We start from the raw sequence: 26311 nt of genomic DNA, 5'->3' as shown, positions 1-26311 counted from the left end.
ACACTGAGCGTAATCTTACCTAAGATAGTGCAATACTGCTAAACCACAGAATGTGCTGTTCTCCGAACGACTGCATGACTGCCTGAACCTCTTGCATAAGCCCATTGCCAAATCACATCAGACATTCACCAGATCCCTGTCAGTAATTTTCCAGTTCTCCATTTTCCTTCTCTCTTCTGCCATTTAAAATATCCAGCTACCTCCTCTGTGTTAGATAGAGTTGTTGGCTTCTCTTCTCTCCTACTGCAGTAGTTTGAAAAAAGTCTGTCCTACCACTTTTAACTACTGTCTGGTGCTTTTCTTTGAATAAGGCACTTTCTCTGAAAGTGCCTTTTTCCTATGTCGTCCCTAAGAAAGAGGATTTTTTGGTAAAGATTTTTTTTTTTTGTAACACTAAGATGAACACATATTTCAATGTGGTTCTAATTTTCATTTCTTATGAGTAAGTTTGAAAACCTTTTCAAATGGTTAGGAGCCTTTAGTACTTGTTCCTATGAATTGTCTATTTAATGCTCTCCCTGGATGGGTCACTGTTTTTTTTGTTGTTATTCATTTCTAGGAGCTCTTCATATATTATAGATTAGCATTTTGTGCTATGAGTTACAAAGACTTTCTCCCATTTTTCTTTTGATATAATTTATTTGCCATTTTTCTTTTGATATAATTTATTGTGCTATTGTCATGCAAAACATTTTAATTTTATGTCATCAAATTTATCCATCATTTTCTTTATGATTTCTGGATTTTGAGACATAGTTAGGGCTTCCCCATTCCAAGGTTAAAAAGAATTCTCCATGTAGCCTTAAGTACTTTTATCACTTCATAATTTTACATTTAAATCTTTAGCCTATTTGGAATTTATCTTGTTGTACATGTGATGATATGAAGTACAGATTCAAATTTACTTTTTTCTACCTAGTTGTCCAATACCATTTGGTCTTCTTTTGAGTTCCTGAGGCTTGTTTACTCATATAGATATTGTATATTCTTAAGTTTATTCCATTTCATTTGTTTTTGTAAAAGAGTCATTTTATCTTCTAACTAGTGTTAGAAGTTAGTATAAATAAAGGCTGTTGATTTTATGCATTAATTTTGTACCCTGCCAACTTAGTGAATTATTATTACACTTTTTCAGTTGCTTCTTAAGTTTTTTTGGTATCCAATCATCTTTGCAAGTACTGATGATTTACCTTTTCATTCCCATGTTTATCTTTATTTCTCTTGTCTAATTATCTTGGCTAGTACTTCTAGTACTGCAACTGAGGAGTTAGGATTTAAGGGATGATTACAATAACTGAATCATTATATAGATATTCCTATTTTCTTTCTTGTATATTAGAGTAGACAGAGGGAAACATCTAAAATCTCTGAACTGTAATTCAGCTGCCTTGATCTCTGATAAGATTGTATAGTCTTTATCTTGTGCCCTTGTGATTGTAAAATCTTATGACTGACTTTCACTTGTACCCATTTATCCAGTTTTTCAACTTTGGAGTCTTATGATCACTAAACACAGCCCCTAATGTTTATTAATGAAAGGTCTAGGGTCAGCCCAGAACTAACCCACCCCAAGTCCAAAGTTATTTTAATAACCAAAACTGAATCTAACTAAAATGGGCCCACATGACATGTGCAGTAGCTTAGACTTTAACCTACAAGTCACCTATACCTCATTATAATACTAAAACTCACACCCATCATCATATTAAGGCTGCCATTTTCTTACATACATTCTGTAACTAAGCATGTAATCAATCTGCGCATGCTCAATAATTAGACTGCTTCTAATTACATCATTTGGGGCCATTGTGCTCATTATCCTAAAACCTGCCCATCTTTTGATACTATAAAACTATTAGAATTACCAGTTTGCAGAGACAGATTTTTGTGCTGACAAACCATCTGCTCTCTTGCTTCTCTTCTAGCAGTAAACACTTCTCTCTTTGAAACTCTGGTATCTCAGGAATAGGTTATTTGAGTGCATCAGGCAAAGAATCTACCCCCTTAATCTGGTAACAGTACAATAATAAATAAAAGTGATGAGAAAGCATTTCTTGTCTTGTTCCTGACTTTTGTGAGAATGCCTCTCTATTAAACATGATGGGGCTGAGAGAAACTCTATTATATTAAGGAAGCAGCAATTACCCTTATTCTATTGAGTGTTTTTTAAAAGAATGGTTGTTGAGTTTTTCAGATGAACAAATGATTTTTCTCCTTTGATGCATGATATATTAGCTCCTTTACTACGCTGTTGAATTTTGTTTGCTAATTTTTTCAAGATTTTTGCATTAATATAAATGAGCATATCATATTTAAAAATTGGAAGCATTCCTTCTTTTCTGTTTAGGATCAGTTTAAATAGCAACAGAATTACCTGGTCTTCAATGTTTTTGTAGAATCTTCCAGAGAAAACATCTGACTTGGTGCTGTTTTGGGGAGAGGGGTAAGTGTGGGCTTTGACAGCTTTCTCTGTTTCTTCTGGAAAATCAATTAAAATATATCATAAATTATGTTTTCCTAGAAAATTGCCCATCTCTTCTAGGTTTTCAATTTTTATTGCATGGATATGAATGAAGTATTCTTTAGAATCTTTCCATTTTCTCTGTTTCTGTGGTAGGTCCCTTTCCTTTCTCTGTTGCACACATTTGCATCTTCTCGTTTTTTTTTTTTTTTTTTCTTCCTCTTCTTGATTAGGTTCACCAGTTGTTTATCCCCTTTTTACTCCCAGTGAATAAGTGCAGCAAAATTAAACGCTTGCCAGTTCTTTGTCCTTAGTTCCAGGGGAAGCAACCTCTAAATCTTTGGAATTTCCTGTGAAATGAACATCTTTTTTTCTTCAAGGTGGGCCCAGGAGCACACCTGATAGTTACTGAGTGGAGACAGCCAAACTGCAGATCATCAGTGGGTGGCGACTTCTGAGCCCAGTCAGGGCACATCACCCTTCCTCCCCTATCTCTGGGAGAGGAATGGGGTCTGGAGACTGAGTTCAACCGTGTGGGTATTGATTCCATCAATCATGCCTATGTAATGAGACCCCATATAAACTTGGGATATTTAAAGCTCCGGAGAGCTTCTACTATCAAGAAAAATACACCTCTATGCCTGGATGGTGACTCAACATTCTGACTCCCCATGAAGAGAGGACACAGAAGTTTGCATTTGAAACCCTCCCCAACCTCACCTTCTGCACCTCTTCTTTTGGCTCCTTCTTATTTGGATCCTTTTATGAGGATATAATAAAACTACAGCTGTAAGTATAGCACGTTCAGTGAATTTTGTGAATTGTTCTAGTGAATTACTGAACCTAAGCACTTGTAGCCAGCCAGTTGGTCAGAAGTGCAAGCAGCTTGGGCCCCTGAATTTGCGGCTGGTACCTGAAAGACAGTCTTGGAGAGGAGGGCTGTTAACCTGTAGAATCTGGCCTAACTCCCAGGGAGACAGAGAAATGAACTGGTTTAAGTTTCTGGTACCTATATAGTTGGTGTTAGAAGCTGTTATAGAAGTTGTTGATTGAAGTTGGTGATACCAATACAGTTGTTATCAGGAACTGTTGTGGAAGTGTAACCTAAAAGTAATGTTTATACCTACTAACCCTGTTATGTACAAAAGAACACTAAAGGTAACCAGGTCCCTTCCCTTGAATTTTCAAGGAATAGATAACCTCCTGAACTTGTGCCTACCCCCTTATCCTGTTTTTGTAACTTAGTGGTCTTTTGATCCTGCTAAACTACCCCTCACCTTTATTAATAAGGAAACCTGACTCATCCCACCCCGTTCTGGTTTTTCTTCTCCTAGATAAAACCAGATCTAGTCAGAATTGGCTCTCTAAACATGCCCGGCAATGCAGAGCTTTAACCTATAGTAACCTATACCTCATGATAACACTAAAAATCATGTCCATCATAATGTCAAGGTCGCCATTTTTGTACGTGTCCTATGACTAAGTATGCAACCTGTCTGCACGTGCTCAACCAAAATACCACCCCAGATTCTGTCATCTTAGATCACTTAACTCATTATCATAATCACGCCTTTTACCAGAAGACTATAAGACCCTCAGAGTCTTTCCAGTTTGGGGAAACAGATCTGAGGCTTGGCTATTGCTTCCTATTTCCTTACACAGTATTCTGTAATAAAGCTCTTTCACTCTTAGAAACCTCACTGTCATAGATTGCTATTTATGCACATTGGGCAGTGAACCTGGCTTGGCAATAGAAGTTGTAGAAGTTTTTTGATAAATTTCTTGATAAGCTTATTTATTTATTTCACTGTTTTTTATTTTATGAGGAACTAACGTCTATTATATTTTTGCTAGTTCCTTTATTTTGCAGTTTGTTTTTTTAAAGTTAGATGATTTGTTCTCATTCTTTTAATTTATAAATTAATTTATAAAGTAATACATTTTAAGGTAATACATTTTCCTTTGGAAAATGCTTTTCCCTTACTTTTTTTAAAATGCAGTTTTACTGAGATATATTCACATACCAGATAATCATCCAAAGTCCCCTTACTTTCTTTTGTTTTGTATTGGCTGCTATATTTCTTCTCATCCCTTTATTTTTCAAATCTTCAGAATCATTTTGTTTTAGGTGTGCTTGCTCCTGTTTCCTGGAATAAAGGTGAGCTTTTCCTTATGCTATAATCTGAAAAATTTTCTTTTAATAGGTGAGTTAAGCCCTTTCACATTTGTTGATGTCTTAGTTGTTCATTTTGTTATTTATCTGTTTTAATAGTTTAAATTAAAAATGTTTTGCTTTGTATTTCTGATATTTAGGAAGGAGTATATTTTGATCTACTGATTACCTTTGTAATTGTAAATTTATAGAGAAGCCCTAGTCTTCTACATCTTTAGATTTATTACATTTAGCACTTTTCCTCCTCCTCATTTTCTGTAACATCTACTTTTAGTCAATAATATATTTCTTAGTTTTTATCCCTGTTTTATTAAACATATTACTTTCATATGGTTTCTAATATGGTTTTTCAGCTCTAAACAATATTCTTTGATTCTTGGCCTTACAGATATGACAATCGGAAACCTTACTCTTCCTTTCTACTTTCCTCCCTTCCCATCTTAATTTTTGTTAGTTGTATCATATCTACAATGATTAGGTCATATAATACTTGCATTATATTTTGTTGTTTAATCCCACATTTTTTTGTTTTTTACATTTTCATGTTCAAATATACTTTTTATTTACAAATAAATTATAAATTTATTCTGTGGAGGCAAAACAGACTTATTCCCCAAACAAGACCAATAAAAGGGAACAACTAAAAAAAAAAAGAACCTGCCAAACAATGACTAAGGACTATAAGACAATGAAAAAAATTTTGGTCCTTCCCACTTTTTTTAGTCTCCCTACCAGTGCAGTGGTCACTACCAATCCACAGCTGTGGCTAGTATGATAGTCTCTTGGTTGGCTGAAGCTTGACCTTTAGTATTTTCTTCAAGAAAGGCCCTTGAGAAAAACAGCCCCAGAGTCTTGCATGCCCAAGCTGTCGATAGCTTTTATCCCTAAAGGACAGTATGACTCAATAAAAAAGTCCTGTGATAAACTGTTTACTTAAGAGCTTGCCGACTGTTCTTCTAGCACAGAAACAATGTGGAGAAAACTAGAGCACGCTTAATTTTTTCCTCCTCCTTGATTTGTTGTTTTTGCCTTTCTGCCTCATTTTTTTTCCTTTTTAATTTTTACTGGGATTTTTCAGATACCATACAGTTATCCAAAGATGCAAAGTGTACAATCAGTTGCCCCTGGTACCCTCATACAGCTATGCATCCATCACCACACTTAATTTTTGTTCAATTTTTAGAACTTTTTCATTACTCCAGACAAGAAACAAAGTGAAAGATGTAAAAAGAAAAAAAAAAGAAAAAAGAAAAGGAAACTCGAATCCTCCCATATCCCTAACCAACCCCCCTCAATTGTTGACTCATAGTGTTGGTATAGTACATTTGTTACTGTTTATGAAAGAACGTTGATATACTACTAACTGTAGTACACAGTTTGCAATAGATATATATTTCTTCCCTATATGCCCCTCTATTATTAACTTCTAGCTGTATTGTCATACATTTGTTCTGGTTCATGTAAGAGATTTCTAATATTTGTACAGTTAATCATGGACACTGCCCACCATAGGATTCAGTTTTATACATTCCCATCTTTTGACCTCCAACTTTCCTTCTGGTGACATATATGACTCTGAGCTTCCCCTTTCTACCTCGTTCATGCACCATTTGGCACTGTTAGTTATTCTCACATCTTGCTACCAACACTTCTGTTCACTTCCAAACATTTAAGTTCATCCTAGTTGAACATTCTGCTCATACTAAGCAACCACTCCCCATTCTTAAGCCTCGTCCTATATCTTGGTACCTTATATTTCATGTCTATGAGTTTACATATTATAATTAGTTCCTATCAGTGAGATCCTGCAATATTTGTCCTTGTGTGTTTGGTTCATTTCACTCAGTATATTGCCCTCGAGCTTCTGTCATCAACCCGTTTTTTTTTTTTTTTTTAAGATGGTTTTGTTCACACACCATACATTCCATCCTAAGTAAACAATCGACAGTTCACTGTATGGTCACATATTTATGTGTTCACCACCTTCACCACTATCTATATAAGGGCATCTACATTTCTTCCACAAGGCAGGAGGGAGAGTCAACGAAGGTAGAGAGGCAAAAGAAAGAGGAAAAAAAATGACAGCTAGGAAGCAGCAAAAGGAAAAAGAACCTTAAATCAAAGTAGAGTAAAGAGTCAGACAATACCACCACTGTCAAGTGTCTAACATGCCTCCCCTATATCCCCCTCTTATCTGCATTTACTTTGGTATATCACCTTTGTTACATTAAAGGAAGCATAATACAATGATTCTGTTAGCTACAGTCTCTAGTTTACATTGATTGCATCCCTCCCCCGATGCCTCCCCATTTTTAACACCTTGCAAGGTTGACATTTGCTTGTTCTCCCTCGTAAAAGAACATATTTGTACATTTCATCACAATTGTTGAACACTCTAGATTTCACCAAGTTATACAGTCCCAGTCTTTATCTTTCCTCCTTTCTTCTGGTGTCTCACATGCTCCCCACCTTCCTCTCTCAATAGTATTCACAGTTATCTTTCTTCAGTGTACTTACATTGTTGTGCTACCATCTCCCAAAACTGTGTTCCAAACCACACACTCCTGTCCTCTCCTATCATGCTATAGTGCTCCCTTTAGTATTTCCTGTAGGGCGGGTGTCTTGTTCACAAAGTCTCTCATTGTCTGTTTGTCAGAAAATATTTTGAGCTCTTCCTCATATATGAAGGACATCTTTGCTGGATATAGGATTCATGGTTGGTGGTTTTTTTTCTTTCAGTTTCTTAAATATATCACCCTACTTCCTTCTTGCCTCCATGGTTTCTGCTGAGAGAGCTGCACATAGTCTTATTAAGCTTCCTTTGTATGTGATGGATTGCTTTTCTTTTGCTGCTTTCAGGATTCTCTGTCTGTCTTTGACATTTGATAATCTGATTATTAAATGTCTTGGTATAGACCTATCAGATCTATTCTGTTTGGAGTACGCTGCGCTTCTTGGATCTGTAATTTTATGTCTTTCATAAGAGATGGGAAATTTTCATTGATTATTTCCTCTATTATTGCCTCTGCCCCTTTCCCCTTCTCTTCTCCTTCTGGGACACCAATGATATGTACATTCTTGTACTTTGTTTCATCTTTAAGGTCCCGGAGACATTGCTCATATTTTTTCATTCTTTTCTCCATCTGCTCCTTTGCATGTAGGCTTTCAGGTGTTTTGTTCTCCAATTCCTGAGTGTTTTCTTCTGCCTCTTGAGATCTGCTGTTGTATGTTTCCATTGTGTCTTTCGTCTCTTGTGTTGTGTCTTTCATTTCCACAGATTCTATTTGTTTTTTTGAACTTTCGATTTCTGCCTTATGTATGCCCAGTGTTTTCTTTACAGCCACTATCTCTTTTGCAAAATCTTCTCTAAACTTTTTGAATTGATTTAGCATTAGTTGTTTAAATTCCTGTATCTCAGTTGAAGTGTACGTTTGTCCCTTTGGGCCATAACTTCGTTTTTCTTAGTGTAGGTTGTAGTTTCTATTGTCTGGGCATCCGACCTCCCAGGCCACTCCAGTCAGGTTTTCCCAGATAAGAACAGGCTCAGGTCACAGAAGGAGGAAACATTCAGTATCTGGTTTCCCTGATGGTTTTTCTTAGAGGGCTGACACACCTGTGCTTTTCTGCCTGGCAGGTGCACCTGTCAGCCTGTCACTGGCTGGTGTAAGAGGGTGTGGCCTGTGGCTCTCCTCCCCCAGGCTTTGGGTCTGGTTCCGGTAAGGCAGGTAGTAGAGCTGGGCCCCTCCCTTTCCTCTTGGGAAGCTATGCCCCCTCCAGAGAGGTCATCTGAATATCAATAAGTTCTTTGTTTCTCTGACTCTGCTGATCAAGGTGTTTTGATGTTAAAATGGCTGCGGCTTTCTTTACTGCAAAGCACTGTGGGCTGAAAATGGCTGAGGTTTTCTCCACAGAGACAGAAAGGGACATAAAAGCTCCCAGATTCACCTGTCAGCCAGAGATAATACCCAATCCTCTGGGCTCCCCGTCCTGAGACAGATATGTCCCCTAACTCTCCCAAGGTCAGTTGTCACCAAAAGCCTGCCTGCTTGTTGGGGATTTGCTGTTTGTATTGAGCAGTTAACATTAAAACCCCAGTTGGGGCTGGGCTGAGGTCCACTTGCTTGTTTGGAGAGTGCTGTTCAATAGCACCGCGCGGCTTCTGTGACGGAGGGGCTCTCGGCTCTCGGCTCTCAGCATGGGTCCACAGTTTTTACTTACAGATTTTATGCTGTGATCTCAGGCATTCCTCCCAATTCAGGTTGGTGGATGATGAGTGGTCAGTATGTTTGTTTTCCGGCAGTTATTCCAGGTTATTTACTAGTTTTTTGGTCATTTATGAATTGTTCCGGGGGGGACGAACAGTCTTCCACTCCTCTCTATGCCGCCATCTTAGCTCCTCTCCTTTCTGCCTCATTTTACAGGTAAAGGCCTTAGCATAGACTTTTCTAAAAGATAATACCAAGATTCACATCTTCTTTTATTTCAGAAAAGTTTCCTTCAATTTTATATAAAATGTTTGTTCTATTCCACTGCTTAGGTTTTCTTTGGGAAATCCAATTATAAAGATGCTGGGTCATTTTCATCTTTTAAACTCTTTATTTCCTTTTGATTTTTTTTTTTTTTCACTTCTGACATGTCCCTTAATTGTGCTTTATGTGCAGTTTATTCACCCTTGCATCTTTATGATTTCATCTTTTTGCTTATGATTTTTCTATTTCTTTCTCGAGGTCTTCTGGTTCATGTTTCATTTCAAGTCTCACAAGTCTTCCCTGACTTTTTTGTTTCTGTTTTGTGGTCTCCCTTCACAAGAGCAATTGCTTTGAAGTTTTAAAAATTAATGGCGGAGAACCTAAGATGGCGGCTAGGAGAGACAGGGCAAAAAAACACCTCCGTGAAAAATACTAGATAGAGGCCAGAAAGTGACCCAGAACACCAGTTCCAGTGATGCACCCGCTGGACAAGGTCTGCTAAAACCACAGAGACTGTGCACTTGGTGACACTGGGGGTCTGTGTTCTGAAACGACTGAGTGAGCCTGCTGAATGTCCAGCAGTCATGCTCTGGTGTGGGGAAACCATGGGTTGGCATTTGGAGGTGGACTAGTTCTTTTCTAAAAAAAACCCAAAAGTGGCTGCAGATACGGCAGCGAGAAACACAGAGTGAAGCACGGCAGGAAAGGGCTGTGCGAATGCCTCAATATCTGGTGTGGAAGTTAGCCTTTAGTGCACCCACTGCTAGTTGTCTCGGAGTGAAGAGGGCAGAGGTGAGCCAAAAGGGGAAAACCACCATGCCCCTTGCAGCCACCTTCCCAGTGGGCTGGGAATGCTCCTGCCTGGCGCCAGAGCCACAGCCCAGAGCCGCACCATCAGACCCAGTGTGACGGGAAGTGTTTCCAGCAACACCACGCACACGCCACAATATCAGGCGTGGACAATAGCCTTTCGCGCACCCACAGCTAATTGTCCCAGAGCTGGGAAGGCGGAGCTGTGCGAAAAGGGGGAAATTAACACACCCCATTCAGCCATCTTTACAGCAGGCTGGGAACGCCCCTGCACAGCCCAGTGGCCCAGGGCTTCCCTTGAGGGATGGCGTGCACTTGTGATGCAGCACAGCCTTCCCTCAGCAGAGGCCCTACAAGAGCACGACTGGGAAGAGGAACCCACCCGGAAATCCCAGGGACCCTACACCAATACCAAGGACCTGTGGGTCAGTGGCAGAGACAATCTGTGGCGAGATTGAAATGAAGGTTTAGACTCTTGCAACAGCCTTAAATCTCAAGGAACACCTGGGAGGTTTGATTATTAAAGCTTCCCTGCCTCCCAAACCGCTCAGACATACACCCCACATTCAGGGCGGACAGCACCAACAACACACCCAAACTCGGTGCACCAACTGGACCCCACAAGAACCAGATGCCCACACACCACAAAAACAAAGTTGGGGAGAACTGACTTGAGGGGAATAGGTGACTCACAGATGCCATCAGCTGGTTAGAAAAAGTGTACGCCACCAAGCTGTAGCTCTGACAAATAAGAGATTGGTGTCTGAATAATCCTTCATATCCTAAAAGAACTTTCAAGTAAAGCAAATGATAAGAAGCCAAAAACAACAGAAAAATTTAAAGCATATGAAAAAACCAGACTATATGGATAACCCAAACCCAAATACCCAAACCAAAAGATCAGAGGAGACACAGTACTTGGAGCAATTAATCAAAGAGCTAAAGACAAACAACGAGAGCATGGCACAGGATATAAAGGACATGAAGAAGACCCTGGATGAAATGACATGATGAATGAAAGAACAAAAGAAAGAATGGGGAAAAAAATTGAAAAATCGAAATGGATCTCAGGGATATGATAGATAAAATAAAATGTCCAAATATAAGACTCATTGGTGTCCCAGAAGGGGAAGAGAAGGGTAAAGGTCTAGAAAGAGTATTCAAAGAAATTGTTGGGGAAAACTTCCCAAGTCTTCTACACAATATAAATGCACAAAGCATGAATGCCCAGTGAACTCCAAATAGAATAAATCCAAATAAACCCACTCCAAGACATATCCTGATCAGACTGTCAAATACTGAAGAGAAGGAGCAAGTTCTGAAAGCAGCAAGAGAAAAGCAATCCACCACATACAAAGGAAACAGCATAAGACTAAGTAGTGACTACTCAGCGGCCACCATGGAGGCGAGAAGGCAGTGGCATGACATACTTAAAATTCTGAGAGAGAAAAATTTCCAACCAGGAATACTTTATCCAACAAAATTCTCCTTCAGATTTGAGGGAGAGCTTAAATTTTTCACAGACAAGCAAATGCTGAGAGATTTTGCTAACAAAAGACCTGTCCTACTTCAGATACTAAAGAGAGCCCTACCAACAGAGAAACAAAGAAAGGAGAGAGAGATATAGAGAAATTTAACAGACATATATAGAACATTACATCCCAAATCACCAGGATACACATTCTTCTCTAGTGATCACGGAACTTTCTCCAGAATCGACCATTGTCTAGGACATAAAACAAGCTTCAATAAATTTAAAAAAATTGAAATTATTCAAAGCACATTCTTTGACCACAATGGAATATAAATAGAAGTCAATAACCATCAGAGACTTAGAAAATTCACAAATACCTGAAGGTGAAAAATGAGAGGGAGATGAAAACATTCCCAGATAATCAAAAGCTGAGGGACTCCATCACCAGTAGATCAGTCCTACAAGAAATTCTAAAGGGAATTGTGCAGGCTGAAAGGAAGGGACACTGAACAATTGACTGAAACCACATGAAGAAATAAAGATTTCCAGTAAAGTTCACATGGTAAATATAAATACCAATACTACTCTATTTTTGATTTGTAACTCCACTATTTACTTCCTACAGGATCTAAAATACATCAACTGTAATGATAAATCAGTGGTTTTGGACTCAATGTAATATCAGTAATTTTTGACAAGAACTACATAAAAGTGGGGGAATGGAGGAGTATAGGGACATAGTTTATGTGTCCTATTGAAGTTAAGTTGGTATCAAAGAAAACAAGATTGTTATAGACTTAAGATGTTAAATTTAAGCCCCACAGTAAACAGAAAGAAAGTATCAGAGAATATGATCATAGAGATGAAAAGTACAGTATGGGTTATGACATGTGGGGGAAGGGGCAATGGGGAGTTAATAAGAAATGAGTGTAGGACTTCTGTTTGGGGTGAAGGGAAATTTCTAGTAATGGATGGTGGGAAGGGAATGGCATTGCATCATTGTGAATGTGATTAATCCCACTAAATGGAATGCTTGGGAGGGGTTGGAATGGGAAGATTCATGCTGTATATATGTTTCCACAATTGAAAAAAAGACAGTCTAAATAGATAATGACAATTAAATGCCATAGATGATCCTGGATGAGATCTAAGACTAGGGGAAAAAAGGCTCGAGGACACATTTGGAACATAAGAAAAAAATGAAATATAGAATGTAAGCTATATATCAGTGTTAAATTTCTTGAACTTCTTAACCACACTTAATGTGATTACATAAATGAATATTCTTGTTCATAGGAAATGTATATGTGAATTACATTATCTGTTCAAGGATGTCTGCAACTTGTTGTCATATGTTCAGAAGACAGAGCAATAGATGATGGATGATAAGCAGGGAGGGAAAGAAAGAAATGGTAAAGTGACAAAATATTAAAGTTGGTGGATCAGGGTATCGGGGGAGGGGGGTCGGGGTATGCTGGAGTTCTGTTTATGGGGTTTGTATTATTTTTGCAACTGTTACTGTAAGTTTGAATTTATTTCAAAATAAAAATAAAAAAAATTAATGGCAAAAACAGAGAAAAAACTGACACACACACACACACACACACAAAAAAAAATTAATGGCAAAATATTCAGTCACAAATATTACCTGATCTATTGCATCATTTACTATGAGTGCCCTTTTCTGTTAGTCCATTTTGCAGCTCTTTTCCTCTTTTGTCCTTATAGTAAATTTATATCAATGCTGTCCTGGTACTTTTTTATTACATAAATAAATGAGTTGGATTATCCTGAAACAACTATTTGCATGGCATTCTTACGTGAGGGGAGGGGTGACGGTGGTCTTGCAGGGGGACTGTTTCTCACAATCCACAGGTTTTCTCATCTGCTGCCACATGGAGAGATGATTCTCATGCATATGATTCATCTCCGTAACTCTCTGCATAAACACCTTCCTTTGCTTCTCTTACCCAAATTTCAGCGTTCTAACAGTGCAGTTCACTACAAATCTCACATCCATTTTGAAATACAGTATTTATATTTGAGGTGCTCCATGTGTTTTTAGAAAGTGAATTTTTTTTGTTTATTGGATATATGCAACCATTGGGTCTTTTCTCCACTTTTAAAATAATGTTTTATTTTGAAATACTTTCAAACTTACAGGACAGTTACGAAAATAATACAAACCCCATTCAGGAAACTTGAACATACCCTTATACCCCAAATACCAAGATCTACCAATTTTAGCATTTTGCCACACTTGCAATATCCATCCCTCCTTCCTTCCCTCCATCCATTTATTTATCTATCTATCTACTTGTTATCAAGTCACTGTCAGAACACTTGAGTGTAAGTTGCACACATCATGCTTCTTGAACACTTAATATTACCATGCACATTTCCTAAGAATAAGGATATTCTCTTATGCAGTCACCTTAAGTATAGTTGTCAAGTTCAAGAAATTTAACATTGATATAAAGGTTAGAGTCTATATTCCATTTTTTCCATATGTTCCAATAATGTCCTTCTGAACATTTTCTCCTCCCTTGTTAGATCCCATCCAGGACCACATATTGCATTTAATTGTTGTTGTCTCTTTAGTTACTCTCATTATTTTTTAAATTATGGGAACATATATACAACATAAACTTTCCCATCTCAAGCATACCATTCAATGGGATTGATCACATTCACAATGCTGTGGCACCCTAACCACCTTCCCAAACAGAAACTCTATGCCTATTATGTATTAACTCTCCTTTTGCTCCACCTCACACCCTTGGCAACCTGTACTCTAATTTCTGTCTCTATGAGTTTGCATATTCTCTAATATTTTCTTTGTAGTTTTCGTGGGGCTTAAATTTGACATCCTAAATCTGTAACAATCTCGCTTGTTCTGATACCAACTTGACTTTAATAATATACACAAACTATGTTCTTATGCCCCTCCACCTCCCCACCTTTATATAGTTCTTGTCACAAATTACATGTTCATACATTATGAGTACAAAACCACTGATTTATAATTATGTTTTATGCATTTTACTTTTAGACGATGTAGAAAGAAAAAAGTAGAGTTACAAACCAAAAGTACAATAGTACTGGTATTTATATTTACCCATGTTGTTACCCCAATGATAGATCTTTATTTTTTCATGGTCCTTTCCTTTCAACCTGAAGAACTCTATTAAATAGATTTCTTGTAGGGCCAATCTAATGGCGACAAGCTCCCTTAGCTTTTGTTTACCTGGGAATGTCTTAATCTCTCCCTCATTTTTGAAAGATAGTTTTTCCAGATTTGGAATTCTTGGTTGGAAATTTTTTGCTTTCAGCCCTGTGAGCTGCCTCCTATATGCAGGGGAAGTTCTGGGATGGCAGGTCTGTGATGAGTGTCCTGGTTCAGTCCCTGGGTCACAGCCAATAAGAACCAGCCAGACGTACCTGCTCCCTGTGTGTGCAAGAGTTACTCTGCTCCCTCCAGGTGTGGGACCAGGGACTTGGACTGGGAGTGCAGGCTGGCTCTGTGCCAAGCCAGTGAGTGGCTGGGGAAGGGACCAGCCAGGGTACCATGAGATCCTACCACTTTTAAGCTTCCTTTCTCTTGATTTGATGTTCACCTTGGTACTGCAATCCTTTAACTGTTTTCTGGAGCCTTTTAGAAAGATGTCCCTGGCAGTTCTTGATAGCTGTTCAAACCTTCTGTAGGGGAATGGAGCCCTGAAGCTTCTCACCCCACCTTCCTGACAGGGCAGGCAGCGATGAATACTTCCACTTTGTTTTCTTTTCATCTTTTGCCCTCCAGCCTACTGCTGGATAACAGCTGCTTTTGGAATCTGTAGTTTATATTTATATGTTAGTTTTGCTGAAAATGGAGTTTGTGGATTATTCTTCCATTCTTCCTGCTGCTTTTGGATAATATCCAAGAGAAGTGGAAATGCTGATGTATGCAACCAAGCTTATCCTAGTTGTCCTCAAAGTACATTTAATGCAAAATAAAATACAAACATATTTATAGAAAAAAAGATTAGTGAGAAATTAGTAGGAAATACAGTAAGACATTGCACAATCTGTTTGGGGATGGAAGATATAGGAATGAGTCTTTCCTTTTAGTTTACTTTTCTGTGTTTTCCAAATAACCTATGTTGAACACATGTTGCTTTTATAATTCATTCATTTAAAAATATTAATTATCCATTACTGTGACTATTCTAGGTATCAGGAATACATCAGTGAACAAAACAGAAAAAAAGTCCATCCTTATGGGGCTTCCATTCTAGTGGGGGGAAGAGACAGAAATAAACATAATAAATCAGTAAATTATATATTTTAGAAGGTGATAGTTACTATGGAAATAAGTCAGGATAAGGCGGACTAGTAGGGAGGGGAAGATTATAATCTGAAATAGAGTGGCCAAATTAGACTTCCCTGAGAAGGTGAAATTTGAGCAAACACTGTAAGGTAGTAAATGGATTATTCTGGGAGAGTTCCAAGCAGTACCAAAGCACTAAGTCATGAGTGTGCCAGAAAAGTTCAAGACACAGTTTAAGACCAGGGTGAATGGAACACAGAGAGTGATGGGGAGACAAGAGAAGTCAGATCTTGTAGTGCTGCATGGGCCATTATAAGGATTTCATTTTTACTCTGAATGAGATGGGAAGCCACTTGAGCAGAGAAGTGACATGACCTGACTCATCTTTTGATTGTATGCCTCAGGTGGCAATAGTGAAATAAAACCATGGAGGAGCAGGAGAAGAGTAAGGAGGCTGGGAGAGTAATCCAGGTGAGAGGTGATGGCAGCTTGGATTGAGGGGAGGGAGAGCAGCAGTGGAGATGGTGAAAAGGGATATGGGTACATTTTGAAGGTAGATGATCTTCTGAAACTGAAGACTGAAATTAGTGAGACAAATCAAGACTGCATCCAAGATTTTTGGGCTGATGAAGCTGCCATTAAAGGGGGAAAACTACAGGTGGAGCATGTTTTTTAGATATGGAGGATGGGAATGAGTAGGGAGAAGGAAGCAGGCTCATCTTGGATGTGTTAAGTCTGAGATGTCTATTAAATAGATTTCTAAGGTTGGCTATATGAGTCTCAGGTCTGGGAAATATGTACATTATTTAAATTAAATCTTTTTCAAATTTTATAACAGCAGGGCAATAATTTTCAGCAAAGGGATGACCAATACAACTGCTCAGATATTTAATTTTATAGTTAATATCAAATGAAAAATAGCTATTTCTGAAATGTTTATTTTTTTTCACTTTACTTGAAAACACAGTAATTACAGGTACTTTTAAAAGTGCATATGTACTTTTAACTCAATTTAGCAATAAAAAATAAATCTGAAAAGTATTTATACATAGATGATGTAAAGGGATTTTAGGTTATACTGGGGTGAAAAAGAACATACTAGTTGACACTTAAAGGAAGCAAAAAGGTAGAAGAAAGTCTGTGAAGTCTTGCTACTGCCTGTGGTGGGTTGAATTGTGTCTCCCCAAAAGATGTGTTTAAGTCCTAACCCCCGGCTAAGCACCTGTGAATGTGACCTTATTTGGAAATAGAGTCTTTGCAGGTATAATCAAGTTAAGATGAGGTCATACTGGATTAGAATGGAGCCCACATCCCATGATTGGTGTCTTTATAAGAGAAAAGAGAGGGAAATTCAGGCACAGAGACACAGATACAGGGTGAAGAAGGCCACGTGAAGATGGAAGCAGAGATGGGAGTGATGCAGCCACAAGCCAAGGGATGCCAAGGATTGCTAGAAGCTAGGAGAGCAGCACGAAACAGATTCTCCCTTTAGACTCTCTAGAAGTACCAACCCTGCCAAAACCTTGATTTCAGACTTCTAGTCCCCAGTACTGTGAGAAAATAAAATTCTGTTGTTTCAAGCCACTCAGTTTGTGGTACTTTGTTACGACAGGCCTAGGAAACCAATACACAGTCCTCATATGTTTGCAGAATTTCCAAAAAATATATATCATCTTTAGTTAAGAGAAAGACCAGGCTAAAAACACTGTCAGCAAGTTTACAAATAAATCCAGGAAGTATGACTTCTTGAAGAACAAATTCAACAGATACTTAAATGCCAGACAGCCTGAGTCCAGCAAAAATGTCTACGCTTTCCTCTAAAATATTATAAGCGAGATAACATTTTTTAAAGTTCATATGAATTTTATGAAATTTTTATAGGGAATATTAATTACTAGGATATCTTGATGAAATCCTGCAGAAAACAGTGTAAAATCATCCTTACTTTTAGATGAAATCAGCTTTAAATTTTTTCAAGTAGATATAACCTCATTCTTGAATTAAACCTAAAGGCTAGAGTGTGTGAAAAAAGCAAGAAATCTAAACTGGAACACAAGAAATCATTATGTTAATGGAAATATGACCATGGGGTATTAAAAACTGAGGTAGATAATAAATAAGTTTATTAAAAATAAGTAAAATGCTTGACTGTGAATATGCCATCAGATGATATGCTTCATAAAGTAAGGACTGTCATTTAGCTTTATGTTGACAGCTTTTAGTGTAATGACTGCACATGGTAGGCACACAGGTGAATGAAATAATTTAATAGGTAGATAGTCTGCATTATTTACACCAAATAATTTACCAGTTGAAAGAATATTAAAAAAAATGTGCTATATTGACTGACAGATCCTCTCAACCTTAATTAGTAGCTGGAAAAGGAATTAATAGCTGAACAGAAACTTCACTCTGATTTGGTTACTATCACAGGAATATATGGAGATTTAGCAACAGGACTAAAGACATATAGTGTCTATATGGTGTGTATGTGTTTCACAACTATTATATATCAAGTATTTCAAATTGATACAGGCATTAACAATTTTAGTAGGCCGTCTAACCTTCCTTGTAAAGAATTACATAATGACAGAGGGAAATGTTCCTCAAAATAAAGAAGTATGATTTAAATTATATTTTCATTCCCCAGGATTGTTTTTATGAGAAAATATCTCCAAAATCAAAAGGAAATTAATATCAATTGGAAAATCCAACTGGACATGTAAATTCTCATGTGGTGGCTAAGGTGCCTGCAATTTTAGAGCTGAATTAGAGGTTAAATTGTTTGTTTTTGTTTTTACAGACAAAAGAAAGCTAATATAAGTAAAAAGAAAAACAGAATTAGAATATCATCATTTGTAAACCATATTTCAATCAGGAATAACTGATTTAGGCAAGTCTCACAAATGGATGCTAAAATTATTAAGAAGTTGTTAGAGAACAAGAAATTCACATGGACTCAACATATCAACCCACAGATTACTTACTAACTACAAGGGTAAAAAGGTACCTTTACTTAGAGAAGCCTGGCAGATGCCACCTTAATTAGATAACCAAATTTGAAAATCACCAGTGATTGGATAAATGGACAACTTGTGCCTACCAATGCAACAGTGGGAAGTTCCAACATTGTCTACATAGTATTCTTGCCAAAATATTTATCTGAATCTGATCATGAGGAATCCATTAGACAAATCTGGGACACTCTTACCAGAAAACTAACAAAACTGTCAAAATATTGACATAAAAGTATTATGAGAGACAAAAATTGGAAGGACTGGTCTAGATTAAAGAAGACTAAAGGATACAACAACTAAATGCAATGTGTGATTTTAAAAAAACCTAGGATCCAATTAAACAGCTATAAAGGAAATTACTGGGACAACTGAGAAAATTTATATTTGGACTCAATATTAAATGATATATTAGAGATAGCTTTGGATGATATTGTATGAGGGTTAATTTTTGGGGTGCCCTAATGGTATCCTGCGTAAGAAAAACTTCCCATTTCTTGGGAGACAGTCGAAATAAAGTATTTAAGGGAGAACAATCATTCTCTTATGTGTATGTTTGTGGTGTGTGTGTAGGCGGAGATAGAGACAGAGAGACAGAGACAGAGAGAGAGAGAGGAAGGGAGGGAGGAAGACGAGCCACAGAGAAGAGACAGAGAAAGCAAATATGGGCAAAATATTAAAAAACGTGAATCATTTTAAGCAGCGCATATGTAGGTGTTCATTATACCACTCTACCAATTTTTCTGCTGGTTTGAAAATAATTCAAACTAAAGTTAGGGAAAATAGATTATCAAACATTCAATTCGATCATTTTATATAAACAAGGAAACTGAGGTTTAAAAAAAAGTGGATTAAGACAAGATCTCTCTTGCAGAAATCAAGTGTTTTGATTATGCTGATGGAAATATAGGAGTAAATACATGAAGTAAAAGAGCTGGGCTTCTACAAAGACAATAAAACAAATTGGAGATTGAAAAATCCAGTTTTATAACAAATTCTGAGCCTTTTTCTTTCCTTTGCCTTCTGTATGTTGGGGCAGAGTTTCTCAGCCTCAGCACTATTGACATTTTGGGTGGATAATCCTTTGTTGTGTCTGGTGTGGGCATCTTGGGCATTGTAGGGTATTCTGTAGCATCCCGGCCCCTAACCACTAAATGCCAGAAGCACCCTTCAACACACTCTTGTTGTGATAACCAAAAATGTCTCCAGACATAGTCTCCTGAGGGAATGGGGGTACAAAACCTCCCCCAGTTGTGGACCACTGGTCTAAAGCATTGGCCCTCATCCCTCTGGATCCACTTATGCTGGAGGTTTCTCCTAGACAGTGTCAATACAGACTTGACACTGACATGCTAATGATGGAACCCTGGCTTTAGGGAAGCCCCTGATACTTCCCTAAACTCACTTCTATTTTTACAGGTTATCAAAATGATACATTAAAGCAATTTCACTAAGTTTATTTCTGTATTTTAATACCACTTTAGATGATCCACTTAAAAATATTAATGTAAACAAATTGGTGTTTCTTAAAGTATTATGGATCCCTAATACTGGAATCACTCTGGTAAAAGGTGACATATACTATGAAATCTATAATTCTGTTAAACACACTGAAAGAATTTAGGAAACTTCTCTGACATTGCTATTTTTTACTGCCCTGAACTTCTGAACCACAATGTAATTGGAGGGTCGAGCTGAAATGTAATTGTATTACAGAAGTCTCATTACTTTCTGTCTGCATTTATTCTAAGAGCCATAACTCCTATGACTCCAGTATTTACCTTGGAAAGGCAAACTAAGAATAACCTGGTTTTATAAAAGGCAAGCGTGTTTAGAAGAAATCCCGATTATAACCATTTTACAAAGTTTTAGCTGTCTGCTTAGGAGACTTCAGTGTAAGAATCCAAGACATGGGAGTTTTCTAGACTTTGAGCAATCACTCTGGGAGGTTCAAATGTCTCCATAGTAACTCTTCAACTTCCCTGCATTTCTTTTAATATGATGAACATTATATTCTCAACAGTTACCAAATAGCCAAAATGTGTATGTATATATAAATATATATATATAATTACATGTTTTAAATGGCATTCTAGAAGTCTTCTATAGACTCTTCAGGCAAAAGGTACTAATTACAGGGTAACTAGAAGGCATGAGTCTGTACATATATACATACAAGTACTGTTTGGTAGAGAGAAAAGTTTTGTACATTTATAGAAAAATGTCTGTATTAACTTGTACCAGTTTGGATGTATTATGTCCCCCAGAATACCATGTTCTTTGATGCAATTTTGTGGGGGCAGATGTGCTGGTGTTAAGGCTGGAGTCTTTGATTGAGTGTTTCCATGGAGATGTGACTCAACTGTGGGTGAGACCTTTGATTGGATAATTTCCTTGGAGGCGTTACCCCACCCATTCAGGGTGGGTCTTAATTGGATCACTGGAATCCTATAAAAGTGTTCACAGATAGAAGAAGGTGTGGCAGCCAAGGGAGACACTTTGAAGAATGCACAGGAGCTGAGCAAGGAGCTGGAACACAACCTGGGATCAGCAGACACTAGCCACATGCCTTCCCAGCTAACAGAGGTTTTCCAGATGCCATTGGCCTTCCTTTGGTGAAGGCAGACTGGTGCTGATGCCTTCATTTGGACATATTCATGGTCCTTCAGACTGTAACTTTGTAATCAAATAAACCCCCTTTATAAAAGCCAATCCATTTCTGGTATTTTGCGTAACGGCAGCATTAGTAAACTGGAACATAACTAATTATAACCAGAGCTCTCAAGTGGTAATAGTTAGTGTTTAAATTATGAACAATGCAATTTAAATGTGAAAGAAAATACAAATAGCTGTGGTTCCCCTATGTGGTTTAATGTTTATTCTATTGAAAAATAATTTTATAAATCACTATTCAGTCTATAACAAGTCTTAATTTTAATGTTCAAATAAAAATTAAAAATTTATTATTTAGTTACTTAAATACACACTCTTAAAATGACATCTGATTTCTGTATCACTTCTCAACTTCCTGAATTGGACCTGTGCTAACATGAGGTTAGCAAAAAAATCAATGGAAGCAGTGATTTTTTTAGGAGTCTAAAAGCAGTAAAATTTTATGTGTAAAAATAGAAGGAACTGACACATAAGTAATTGTCTTTTTCACATGAAAACCTTGAGCCCAGCCTTATACTGATTAGATAAATATATACCCCAGACTGTCACATCTCTGATAAACACGATAACTAATGGGAAAACTGGGAAGCATATGCAGCAGGGTACTATGGAACGATGAAACCATCTGCTCTTGGAGCTTAGGCTTAATCTTTTCACAAAAAGAAATTAGGTACGTTTCACTAAATTACACTGAAAAGTATGGTTGCACCATGGGACAATCATTTCAAATACAAAAAATAAAACCTGTGATTATAAGCATTAAGGTGGTAAGCAAGAGCAAAAGTTTCAAGCAATCCTAGTTTTCCTTAACAACCACCAGCATCGATAAACCCATGAGAAAATGCACATAAATGTGTTTTAATGTATATGCAATTTATATAAACAAATTTTTACCCTTTATTTCACTTATTATATAAAACTGATCTTTATTTTGATAACATGCTATATGGGTCAAAGCTCAAGAGTTAGTGTTTTGCATTATTTTCTTCTCAGAATTTGGATGTGACATATAATACTCCTGTGAATAAATGAGATTTGAAAGATAAATGCATAGACTATCTTCTAATTTGGAAATTGTGAGCTTAAAATGCTTGTTCCAAATGGCAAAAATGGCAAAAACATGGCACAAATGTCCCCACATCCATGGCACTGTATGCTTTCGTGTTGAGCATCAGACTCCCTCTCACACAGCACTTCCATCAGTCCCTAGCAATCAGTCAGTTGACATGTAAGATCTATCCCATTTGTCATCCTGCCAAAGGACTACACTAATAATGGCATGATTCCAATATCAATATGAATCAATACGTGGATTTTGTAAGTAGAAACACAAATTTACAGATAACCTTTAGTAGCATCAACTGTAATTACTCAGTTATTGTAGTTAAACATAGAGACATCCTTAAGGAAAAAATTTACACATTTTATAAAGTGAACTATACTTTATGTTTTATTCTTTCATATGTTTAAATAATTGACACAGTAAGGAAGGTCATATTTTATCATTTATAATTTACACACTAAGAATAACAGACAAGCATTCTGAAAGGCATATCTAGCGTGCAATAAAAAGGAAGCACTTTCTTATAATCAAAGATGGTTATTAGGTAGAATGAACAGGCCACCTGACAAAGCAATAAATGAGTTTGTTATCCATGAAACTTTTATTCGGATGCATAATAATCTGACTGGGATATAGGAACACCGAGTACAGCTCTGAGTGAGTGATTAAGACAACTGCTGTGATCTCTTCCAACCCTAATACACTGTGACTCTGGCAGAATTTCTTGCCAGACTGTAAAGTCCATTATATATTTCAGATACATGAACTAGTACTTTCAAAAATTATATTCCCAACAAAGCTCAATATCACTTACCTCTGCAACTTTGAGAAATTCAGACACACGTGTCATTCTAGTTAAAAATCGTTTGTAAATTTCTAGAGCATCTTTACATTGTCCTTTCTTCATTTCAAAAAACTTTTCTAGAGAGATAAAGAGATCATTTGAAAATCAAGGATATTAGATTCAATTTTATTCTAAGCTTCTATTAAGATTACTACATAAAACTTAATGTTTTACTCAAAACACTTGGCACTAAAACCTATATGAGGTATTAAAGTACTTAAACAAGGGGAACTGAATAGTTTAAGAAAGGTATTATGTCCTAAGATAATGATCTCTTCCACATGAAACAATTTAAATGATGAAAATAGAACTAAAGCAAAGGAATAGACGAATTGCCACAACACATTAAATTCATGATCCATGTATCCCAGTATTCTGTCTGGGAAAATAGCAGCAAATTCTTCCTGATAACCATCTCAAAAGTTATGACTGTATTCTATAACTTCTTATTTCTTTACTAGCTCACTATAAACCAATGATCTATATATTATAAATCATTAATCTTTAACATTTCCTGAATGTTACAATTTTATATTCAGCATAATTTCTTTACAATTTCTATATTCAGTATAAATTGATACTTGCTTTGATTGGTCATAAATTATTTCTTTCACCCATTATAATGTGTCTTTAAGGTAAAAAAAAAAAACAAAAAAAAACAAGGCAGAGTTTTGTAAAAAGCATTTGGTTTACCAAACCCTCCATGACTTGCTAGTCTATAATCATATTCTCTTTTTCAACCTTTAGCCTTCTAGACAGAACAGAGGATCACTTGCTGCTCTCTTTTGCACTCCCAAGACTTAGAATTTAGTATTTAAGGAACTATAGCTTTGTTACAATTGCAGTGTGAGAATGTATTACCCCAATACATGCTTTGAAGAAAACCAGTATTTTATCAATATTTTTGTTGGTTTTCCTCAATATTCATCAATTCATTCCATCAATAATGATTAACATTGCAGATGGAGAGACATTAGATCAGTGTCCAAAAAAGCTGCCAGGCAACTCTGTATCATAATTGATGGTCTAGCTTCTTCTTTAAGTTCATTATTTTATTTTTTCACATGATGAAACACATGCTGTTTTTATATTCTGTCATACTTGGTAGTTCTTGATGGTTTATTCAGCATCTAATTTTACTACCTCAAAAGTATTTTAAATTTTCTCAATTAAAGTTTAATAATATATAATTACACAAAGAACTAATTATTGAGGGCAGCTACTCATTACCTTCTGTTGACAGTCTCTTGGTAATTTTACTTTAACACAGATCTCCCCTGTAGGGTATTCAAGGGAAGCAAGATCAAGAAAACAAACACATACTACTTCCTACTTACCGTATGAGAAGGGAGGGAGTCTTTTAAAAAATGGCCAAGTCTATAGATACTTTCTTTATCCACTCTATCCTGTTTTCTAAACTACAGACAGACTCATAGTACTATAGAAGAAAAGTATTTTTTAGTTTAAGAATATGCAAACAGGAGCTTATTCTGAGAACATATACTTTCTTTTTAAACAATCTTCACATAAACAATTTCTTCCAAATGTCTAAATTACTTCTCTTATCTATAATCTAAGTTTATTCTTTGCATCAGATTTCAGCAATAACACAAAAAGAAAACTCAACCTGAACACTCAATTTCCCTTTAGGACCAGTCCATCAAAAATTTAAGCAATTTTTCTCTCTTCTGGATGCTTTTAAAATTCTTTATATCCTTCAGGGTAACTACAGATTCAGCAAGACACTCAAATAATTATGTCTTTAGGTTATAATCTCTGATTGTTTCCATAACAGTGGTAAATAACACAGAAAGGCAATGTGTACTATTTTACGGATGCATACAAAGCTGTGAAGTCCCTTTGTCCTACATGCCCTTAGAGATCAGGGCTGGGTTCAAAGAAATATACTTTTATAGAGGGAATAGGTCACCCAGAAATGAGCCCCTGCCTTTCTTTCATACTATAAAGAACATATATTGAGTACCAGTAGTTGAGATGGTCAAATTTGACATTTGTAACATGGATCTTTATAAAGTTTTCTAAATTCCTTTAGCCATTTTAGTATTAACCTTCAAAGGATATCTGTTTCAGAAAAGGCACCAAATGAAAGGGAATCCCACCCCCAAGAGACAAACTGAGATATTTCACAGTCTATTACTAATGACCTTCCTCATAATAGTAAAGTAATAGTGATAATAACAAAGCATGTTCTTACATGCAAGTCAGAACTTCATTACAGCCATCAAACATTTGTGAAGATCTGCAGCACTAATATTATACCAAAATAAGATGGAGAGAATTAGTCATGAAGTCTTTGATTAAAACTAACCCAGTTAACTGTTATAAGGTTAACTCCTAGAACTATCTGGCAAACAAAGAAAAAACACGTCTGCCTCAAAACACTCAGGACACACTCTTGCATACGTATTTTCCAGATTGTTTACTTCAACAAGAGTAGCTTTGACAACAACACTGATTGAAGGCCACTCAACACCAAAAGTTTATAAGACAAAATATACATCTCACTTTGGCAGAGAAAAGGCAGGTCGTTAAATCCTAGTCAGGTCGTTAAATCCTAGCCAACAGATTTTTTTTTTTCCAAATTAAATGAATGGCTCTTTTTTTAATATGAAGACAAATATATTCTTATTACAATCTGTGAAGTCAATACAAAGAAAGTTAAGTATGGGGGCATTTAAACAGTTGTTCAAGACAACATCAGGGGAGGATCACATGGCTGCACATGTTTAATTGCTAAGTGATCTTAAAGACAACAAATCTCGAGGCAATAGTGGGGCTGGAAACAAGGGCACGGGAGACAGTACGAGGATGATCAAGAGAACTTCATTTTTGACTGGATATGGGTTTGAGAAGATAAGCAAGCCAAAGACAACTGAGGTTTTAGGTTTAAAAGACTAATTCCATATAAACAGAAATATGGAGATTACAAAGGGTAAGTTCAAGACTTCAGTTTTAGAGATTCTGAGTTTCAGATGAGAACAAAATATCCAAATTTAAGTA

The 26311-nt window shown here is 36.7% G+C and overlaps 1 protein-coding gene across 11 annotated transcripts in view; it reads right to left on the bottom strand.

Annotated features, from left to right (window-relative positions):
- SNAP91 (synaptosome associated protein 91) overlaps positions 1-26311 on the bottom strand; it is a 174894-nt gene that overhangs the window by 86227 nt on the left and 62356 nt on the right. For all 11 annotated transcript variants that reach the window (XM_037843777.1, XM_037843781.1, XM_037843786.1 and 8 more), the window contains exon 8: positions 23261-23367. In XM_037843777.1, coding sequence (XP_037699705.1) covers positions 23261-23367 — 107 coding nt within the window. The remainder of the gene's footprint in view (positions 1-23260; positions 23368-26311) is intronic.

The sequence above is a fragment of the Choloepus didactylus genome, chromosome 7 (genome assembly GCF_015220235.1).
Source record: "Choloepus didactylus isolate mChoDid1 chromosome 7, mChoDid1.pri, whole genome shotgun sequence".
Taxonomy (NCBI): domain Eukaryota; kingdom Metazoa; phylum Chordata; class Mammalia; order Pilosa; family Megalonychidae; genus Choloepus; species Choloepus didactylus.
The sequence above is the reverse complement of the archived record's forward strand: the minus strand, read 5'-3'. Positions and strand labels throughout refer to the sequence as shown.